Consider the following 8,725-nt stretch of genomic DNA (forward strand, 5'->3'; position numbering starts at 1 on the left):
CTGAAAAAGGACTTTTTGTTGTCCTTGATGCTTGAAGCTAGATGGAGTTCAGTTGCAGCCTTGGCTTTCCTGGTTTGCTCCCTGCAGGACCTGCTTTCCAAGCTTGTAGGCTGCATTACTGGCCACTTGCGTGCTGCAGCTGTGCACAAGCATGTGGCATTTATTGGTGACATTACTGGCTACACCAGCCAAAAAAGGCAGATTGCCAATAATGTTAATTTTCTTTTTATTGGTGCCCATCTGATATGGACTGATACATCAGTGCATCTCTAGTGTTCTGAAATGCTGCAGTTTTAGCTAGTGTTAATACCTAGGGCCTTAAGGCTTACTCAACCTCACTAAAAAAGCACTGATGGTATCTTTAATGTTTCAAGGATAAGAATCTCCAAGGCTGCTATCAGTTATCATACACCTTTGTTTACAAAGCATTTGTATCTTATCATGACATCTATATGTGAGCTAACTTTTGTAAGGATATTGCTATGATCTGTTTCATTAGAACCCTTCAACCTTACCTTACCCTGCTTGATTTATTTGCCCTGTTTCGTTAGACTTGTACAAGTGCAAATAATTAAAGCCACACCTAAAGACATTGTTGCTTATCTCATCATGCAGTTCTTGAAGAATTCTACTCTGATCCATTTATATACGAGAAAGGTGTTCAGCTGGTACTGCTGAACTTCGAAAGTCTTTCAGAAAGTGGTAACCATTAGGTCTATATGAGTGCCTTCTTGAGAGGCTGTAAAATTTTGAAGCGACTCCACCTGTCTCAAATTCTATCAGTAGTTCCAGGGTCTTGCTGCTATGGCTGGAATGGAGCACTGTGCACCTTTTGGATAATCTTTGCACCGATGGTCTCTGCAAGGAAGCCTGCATATAGTCCTATTGTTAGATGTTACAAAGTGCAAACGCAACACATTTAAACCACTAAATGGGAGGAGATGAGGCATCTTGAAGCATTTAGTTCACTGCACATACATGATGAATTAGCTATTCCTCACAATTGCACCTATTTGAAAAAAAAGTGTTCTATAGTGGAGGAGCTTGTCTACATGTACTGCCACTCTGAAATAGCAGACTTCGCCAAATACATATATTGACTCTGCTTTGTAAGCAATATGCATATATTTACTGAGATTTGCAGGTTTTTATATGAACATAATGTCCTAGGTTGTTGGGGTTTTTTAACATCAAAGCTCTTATTTGTTTCATAAGATGTACATTAGAGCACTTGTTCATTGAGTGGCTTTCTTTCTCTCCCTAGGTTCCACTGATTTTGGAAATGTCTCATTTTTTGTTCCTGGAATTCATCCTTATTTTTATATTGGCTCAGATGCATTAAATCATACTGAGCAGTTTACTGAAGCTGCAGGTAAGAGCTTTTTGAAATGCAAAGGGCTGCAATGCATAGATGTTCTCTGAAAATTCAGGTTTAGAAGAGGAATTGCTGACAGTGAGGAACAGTGACATTCTAGTCTTAAAATGTTGCATACATTTTAATGTATATGAAATTTTGACACTTGCCTCCTATACAAATGATGATCCAGTATTATATTATCTATTATAAGATGGGAAGGGTCCACACCACCCTTTCACTACAAATAGGTACTAAGAAACGCTCAGTAAGGTCAGTTTCATCCAATTAATATGAATTGATAATTGATTATGATCCATATTTGAATTGCAGCACTTCTTTCTATGCTATGTACTTATATGGATTGCTGGATGTAGCTGTATTGAGTGGTGGAATAAGCTAGGGTAGGTTGACAGCAGTGTCACTGATGTATCATTAGGGGATCATCTACTGATAGTAGAGCAAAGGAGACATTTGGTCACAGTTTATCAGCCATTTAAGGAATAAGTGAAGGTCATGTCTAAGATATCCTCAGGACAATGGTGAAGGGCTGAATTACATTTTAGGAATTCTGGTGTGGTTTAAGGTAGTGTAGCATGCACTGGTCCCAGTGATGGCTGCTTGGCCCCTGCTCTGTCCTCACTTCTTGGGCTTGCTCCCCTTCTCTTCACCTGCCATGCTGTGTGTTGTTACTAGATACTTAGAAAGAGAGGCTGCCCCAGGGAACCCTTATCCCACGCTGCTGTTGAGGTTTTATTACTCGGCACCATAAGGGCTTATTACATGCTCCAGCTGCCCCTTACATCATGCTCATGCCTCACAGATGTTACTGATTATGCTCTGTGTCCCATCTGGTAAGTGTCTCTCCCCAGGGGAATCCCTGGGTTCCTGTATCATATCTGTTAAATCTGTTACCTGAGTATCCTGTGCCTTAGGCCTCTGGCTCTTTAGTTAAAGAGCAAAGGACAATTATACTCTGCTCCCCAGGCATCCCAGTGCATCAGGCCTGCCTCAGGCTCTCTGGCTTTGCTCCTCAGCCTTTGGTCCTGCTCTAGCCCTGCTCCCAGGCCAGGCCAGTTGAAACTACTTTCCCTTCCATGTCAGCAGCAAGGGTGAGACTGCCTGCCCCGGTTCTGGCCCTGGGTTTCTCTCCCAGTTAAGCCATAACCCTTTCTAGTCAGGTGCTCTCCTGTGTGCTGACAGCTCCTCCCAGAGCTGCCTTCTTAAAATAACAGGCATGCCCAGCAGCTCTTACAGGTGGGTCTTCATGCTTAGCAAGGAGGAGCTGTGGAACTGTTATATAGGGCTTGTGTGACCTCTTTCCAGAAGTTGCTGTGTAGGGTACAAGTGCATTATGATTGGGCTTGGCATAAGTGGGTAAAGTTAAGTTTACTGCATAAGGTGGTATTGAATATTCTGGTCTAATTTCAGGTGTTCACCACATTTTGGAAAAACAAGGCATCAGAGGGTGGCTTTAATTCTTGTTAATCAAGTTTTGGAGTATTTAATTAGTTCAGAGATGTTTGCTCTTTGCTATAGAGTTTTTAATTTAAATCTTTTCATCTAGCTGCCTGCCACTAGCTTAAAGAAATGGCATGCATGCTTAGAGTGAAAACAAGTGGATTATATAGCAGTGGGAAATGAGCTCAGAGGTGGTTTCCTCTGCTTATGTTAAAGCACTTTACATTTGGAAGCATTTTTACAAGTAGAAATTTAGAAAATGATTTGGAGTTTAAACTCTGACACTTTTCCTCAAATATTTTATTTGCAGTCATTGAATACATGGGTTTAGTAGTGATATCTTAACCTGTAAGTCTTCTTTTTTACTACAGGGTCAGAAGAAGCTCAGTTCTATGCTTTGCGCACAGCAAAAGCTTTGGCGATGACTGCATTGGATATTATTTTCAAGCCAGACCTTCTGGAAAAAGTTAGAGAAGACTTTAGACAGGTGAAACTAAAAGAGCAAGGACCTTTAACTATTCTTCAAGGCAAAGGATCTGGCCTTGGCATTGGGGCAGCATGTGCATCACGTTAAATATTCTCCATTTCTGTGGGAGTAACTTAGTGGAATAATGGTTCTACTTGAAACCTAATGGAAGCTAGACAGACTTCTTAACTGTAGAAAGGATGACTTTGGACTCTTGAGGATATGAGAAATCAAATGGCAACATTTCACTTCTACTTCTCAAATTTTCTTTTTTCTAAATAACTTTAAGTAGCTATAAACTTGGTTGCTGTATTGACTAATATGCCACGTTTTCATAGATTTGCAAAGCATACAGTTAAACTTAGCACCAATGACAAATAACTTGGTGAATGTTTTAGAACCATCATATAGATAATTCTTCCATCTGTTACAGAACCCACATAAGAGAAGGGAGAATTAAATCTATGGCAGTTGTCGGTTACAAATGCTTGTAGTTTAAATATGTCAACCACAAATAGTAAACTTTCTATGATTTATGTCTAGAGGAACCATATATAAAAATCTGAGATGCATATCCACTAGCTGGAAATACGGACATTTAGGAGAACGTAAAATTCCAGAGAATTTCTATATTTGAGTGAAAGTGAGGTGCGTAAAATAATGATTCTGAATCCTTCAGCGTGTAAGTCAGTAGCTTCGTCCAAAGTTAGTATAGAAGTTGTTGTGATGGTCAGTGATTGTGAGATCAAAGTATTGCGGGGGGGGTTGTTTTTTTGGTCACCCTTTCTTAGAGCTGTATCTACTAATACTATCTATAGTTGTCTTATGGAAAGCGTACTTCCAGAGTGCCTCACAGTAGTTTTCACAACATGCCTGTTAGAAAAGGAGTGCTGTCATCTCTGTATAAACTAAGGCATGGAGGGTACAGAGTAAAGGACTCAGTTTGGGTCACAAGTCTGCAGTGTAGGAATTAAGCCTAGGCCTGCCAAATCCCAGGATAGGAAAGAGACCTCTAATAATTCAGTTAGCTTGCATGGATTTACTTTAAAAATAGTGCTCTAATCCAGGGGTATCGATCTAGTCTTGCCCCAGGGAAGTGGTGCAGGATTGGTCCGTGGGCCAGGTAAATGGTGTGTGCCTAGGCCTGTGGGCTGTATTGGGCCCATGTATCCCCTTTCTACCCCCTTCAACTTCTGGTCTGGGATCCAGTGGGAAGAGGCCTGGTATCCTGGGCCCTTGGGGCTGCTGCTGTGAGAACAAGCTAAAAAGCCTAGCTCCTTCCCATGGTGCTGCTGGGGCTCCAACGCCCTCATTCCTACCTGAGTGCTTGGCTACTGCTACAGGAAGATCCCCCATCCAATCATCAGTTTGGATGTTTGACACGCCTATACTAATCTGTAGTCATTTCAGAACTGGATACTGAGAACTTTTTTATATATGCTGTGGGATGCAGTGCTTGGTGCTTTAATTAACAAGCCACACTAATTAAAAGCGCCCATGCATCACGTGTATCAGCATCCCAGTGCTGAAAAAACGGTGGTGGGACACTTAACTAAAGCTCATTGAATGAGTTTTATTTCAAAGCTCCCCACCGCCATTATTTCAGTGTGGAGACAAGCTGGGTCACTGCTGCACATGATGCAGAAGGCTGCCTAAGTGCATCAGTTTCCATACTTCAGCAGACTCGATTTAATTAAGTTTGTTCTGACACTGGATTTCCAGTGTGTTGGAACAGGCTCCACACACGTGCATAGGAGCTCTGATTGTTGACCATTGTGATTCATTGGATATCGCTTCCAAATGGTGTGTAGCTTGTTTGGGTTCTCTTCTTCACAGATCTTGGATTGTTAAAGTTTGTCCAAAGCATTTCACTTGGAGTTTCTTTTCAACAATGACTAAGCAGCTTGGAGATGAGTAGGAAAATCTTTTTTCCTGCATGTAAGTAAATGTCTTCACAGTAAGTAGCTTGGGGTATGTTAATTTGAAAGGCTTTATATCTCCATTATGCTTGTATGATTTTTCTCTTCTGTGAAATCTTTGTCTACAGTTTTGAGCTTCCCAAGTGATTTTTTCCACCCCCCCCCCTTTGTGGGCTACCTATTTTTATTTTCTGACTTTGTCCATAAAAAGTTCACAGAAGTAGTTGCACTACAAGCGTAAGCTTTTCCTTACACTCAAAACTTTAAAATGCTGCACTGGTTTGATGAGGTTTTTTTTTTAGAAGCTCACTTTTGTTCAGGGCCTTGGTTCCCTTTTCAAAATAGATAGCTATTGGGCTAAAACATACAAGAGTTCATTTAATCAAGTCTCTTACCACAGGTAAACAAATTAGCTAGTTTTGCCATAATATAGATAAATTGTGGCCCCAGTTTTATTAACAGATACTCAGTTTTGCTCTGCTACACTATATCTGTATTTCTTCTGCTGTAATTGTTATCACCCTGTTCAGTATATGCATATTTTGCTATCAGCAGAGGGTTCTGTGCATCTCCTGCCTCCACAATGCTGTGCAGAACAGTGCAGCACTGTTTGCTTATGCTATGAACTCTAGAGATTTGTGCCTCCCAGACTGCTGTGCACAAGATTAGTTTCAAGGGGAGAAAAGGAAATTGCTTCCTAGCACTATGAGTTGAGCACTGTTTCCACCCTTAACATGTTCAGCTCTCTGCAAGATGTAGCAATGATGGTTTTACCTTCCTTATAAAGCACTGTATAAAAGCCGTGTGTTCAGAAGCTAGTCTTTCTCATTCAAAACTGAACTTTTAAGTTCTTTTAAAAGAGGTAGTTAGTTGTATTAGTCTGAAATCAAGTGGAAGGCAGGGCATAGTGGCATCTTTCTAAAAGACACTCTCTCTCTGCCTTCCCTTCTGCCAGTCTTTTTAAAAGAAGTGACTGGCAGTCTCCAGCTGCAAGCTTTTTCTTTTTCCTAACAACAATGGTAGTCAAATATAGCATTTAATAGCAACTTCTAAACTTTGTAACAGCTCCATTCACCCAATGACGTGTATGCATTAGATTCGTGATTGCTGTTTTGCCTCAAATATCTACCTGGGCTAACTGGGCTTGGGTTTAAGGTTTCCACAGTTAGGATCTTAGTTCCATGACAATAATAGGTGGAATTTTTGAAGTGCCTGTATGACTGGAGCACAGTTCTTTTTTTTACTTGTGACACTGAATCTCATAAGCACTTCTCAAAATCCCCACTTTAGCTCTTAAATTCCCATAACAACTTGTTTTCCCACAAGATCTTTTCACACTTGTTCCAGTATTCTCAAAACCGAATAATCTTTGGCAGAAATATTTAATGTAGCAAGTTAGAATGAATCTGTTGCAGACTAATGATTTACTTGAATGTTGCACTTTGGCACCATTTAAGGCTGGGTGATGGATATCAAACTTCTGTGATAGACTTCATAGAGCAGTGTTGGTAAGATCCATCTTACAACTTGAGGAAAAGATATGCCTGGTAGACTATGAAAACTGACGTATACCTTTTTTCATGAAGCTGTCCTGGACAAAGGAGAACTTTGGTTGTTACCAAACATACTTCAGCTGTTTACAAGGGTACAATAACCTTTCATTAGCTTGAGGTCCCTTCCGGCCCGTAAAATTTATGAAATCTATAACCCATTATTTTGTATCAGGTGCACTCTTTTCGAGTAATCATTGCTGTTTTACAGTTGTTATTTTTACTTGTGCAATAAAAATTGATGTATGGTATATAAAGACTTGTTCAACATATTCTAATGTAAAAATAAAGTTGTTTGCTTAGTGGTCATGGTGGTTTGAATATTTACTGTCAATCTTGGTGTAATGACTCCAGAAGAATAAATTATGCCAATGGGTGCATGGCTTTTTAGGGTTTTTTTGAAGTTATGTACTGCTGTCCTCCTGGCTGGTCAAATCTGAACTACTTCACTGGGAAAATATACTTGCTGTACATCTGATGCTTTTCCATCTTGTTTTATAAGATGGATTGATCGATCTTACCATTCTGGTTAGAGAGAAGGGGAGCTTTCTAAATTTTGAATAAGCGTTTGCAATAGATGGCCTTTTATATTTGTACCCCCATGTAAAATACAAGTTCCATTGTTATGTCTTAACTCCTTGGATGAAGGTTGCATTGCATTCTCAGCTGTTAACCTGATGTGCCAAATGTTTTTCCTATGGACTGGTACTGTTGTATTGCAGTCTGTAGTCTTAAAGGAGCTGCTACATTAACTGTGGAATTTGGAAAGAGTTGTTGTTGCTGAAGACTTAAGGCTTAAGCTGCATACTTCAACTCATGCCCCTGAATTTTGCTGTTAGTCAACATCTTGTAGCACTATTTCTCCTGAGCACTTGCTCATCAGGCAGTAGCAATTTCAGTTGAGCTGCTAGTATCTCTCTCCTGAGGACAGTAATTGCAATTTGAACTTTGTAAGAACAACCTACTTGATGACAAGCAAGTGGCTCATTTAGGGGGGGTATGATCACAAGTTAACATTTTGGTTTAAAGCTTGACAGGATATAAAGAAATGTATATTTTCAATTGTTTCCGGAGTCTTGATGTTTATGATGCAAGCAGTGAATCCAAACTCTGCCTATAAGGGCAAAGATTCAGAACTTACTTGCATGGTGGGGGGGGGTTTTTCCCTTTGGATGAGTCATCTATTCAGGTTTTTTAAAAACCCTTTGATACTGTTGCATCCTATTCTCATAAAAAAAAAAATGGCTGAGTGGCTGTAACATGATTGATTACACAGTCAGGTGGTTGGAAAATTGGCTAATGGGACACACCCGAAGAGTGGTGGTGGATGGGTCAATATCAATCTGGAATGATGTTGACACCCTAGGCAGTGGTGTCCCCCAGGGCTCAGTCCTTGAGCCAGTGCTGTTCAACATGATCAGTAATTTGGACATGAGCATAGGGAACACACTGTCCAAATTCACGGATGACACTAAATTATGGGGCAAAGCAGACACATTGGAGGGCAGGGAGTGGATTCAGGCAGATTTGGACAAGCAGTTTAACAGGACCCAGTTTAACAAGGATAAGTGCAGAGTATTGTATCTAGGGAGAATGGGAGAGCCCTCTCTGCTGCTGTGCTGCTTAGACAGTCATCTCAGAGTCAAAGATGAACGTGAGTTGGCAATGTGATGAAAGGATCAATACAGCTAACTGCACTCTACCATGCATTAATAGGTGCATCACAACCATGTCTATGAAGGTGATACTTCTTTGTGGCACTGGTAAGGCCACAGCTGGAGTTCTGCATTCAGTTTTGGGTGCTGCACTTCAAATGGGAAGTGGATAATCTTGAGAGGGTCTGGAGGAGGGCCACATGTATGATTAGGGGCCTGCAGGATGGGTCCTATGAGAAAAGGTTGGTGGACCTAGATCTGTAAAGCCTCCATAAGAAAGCTGAGAGGGGATTTGGTGGCTGTCTACAAACTGGTTGGGG

General features: G+C 40.7%; 1 protein-coding gene across 1 annotated transcript in view; it reads left to right on the forward strand.

Annotated features, from left to right (window-relative positions):
• The window catches only part of PM20D2 (peptidase M20 domain containing 2), a 24,850-nt gene extending 17,791 nt beyond the window's left edge, over positions 1–7,059 (forward strand). Inside the window, exons 6-7 of the mRNA XM_019537740.1 lie at positions 1,265–1,372; positions 3,187–7,059. Coding sequence (XP_019393285.1) covers positions 1,265–1,372; positions 3,187–3,389 — 311 coding nt within the window. The 3' untranslated portion in view covers positions 3,390–7,059. The remainder of the gene's footprint in view (positions 1–1,264; positions 1,373–3,186) is intronic.
• Positions 7,060–8,725: the final 1,666 nt, after the last annotated feature.

Source organism: Crocodylus porosus, unplaced genomic scaffold (genome assembly GCF_001723895.1).
Source record: "Crocodylus porosus isolate Cpor-Errol unplaced genomic scaffold, CroPor_comp1, whole genome shotgun sequence".
NCBI classification, from domain to species: domain Eukaryota; kingdom Metazoa; phylum Chordata; order Crocodylia; family Crocodylidae; genus Crocodylus; species Crocodylus porosus.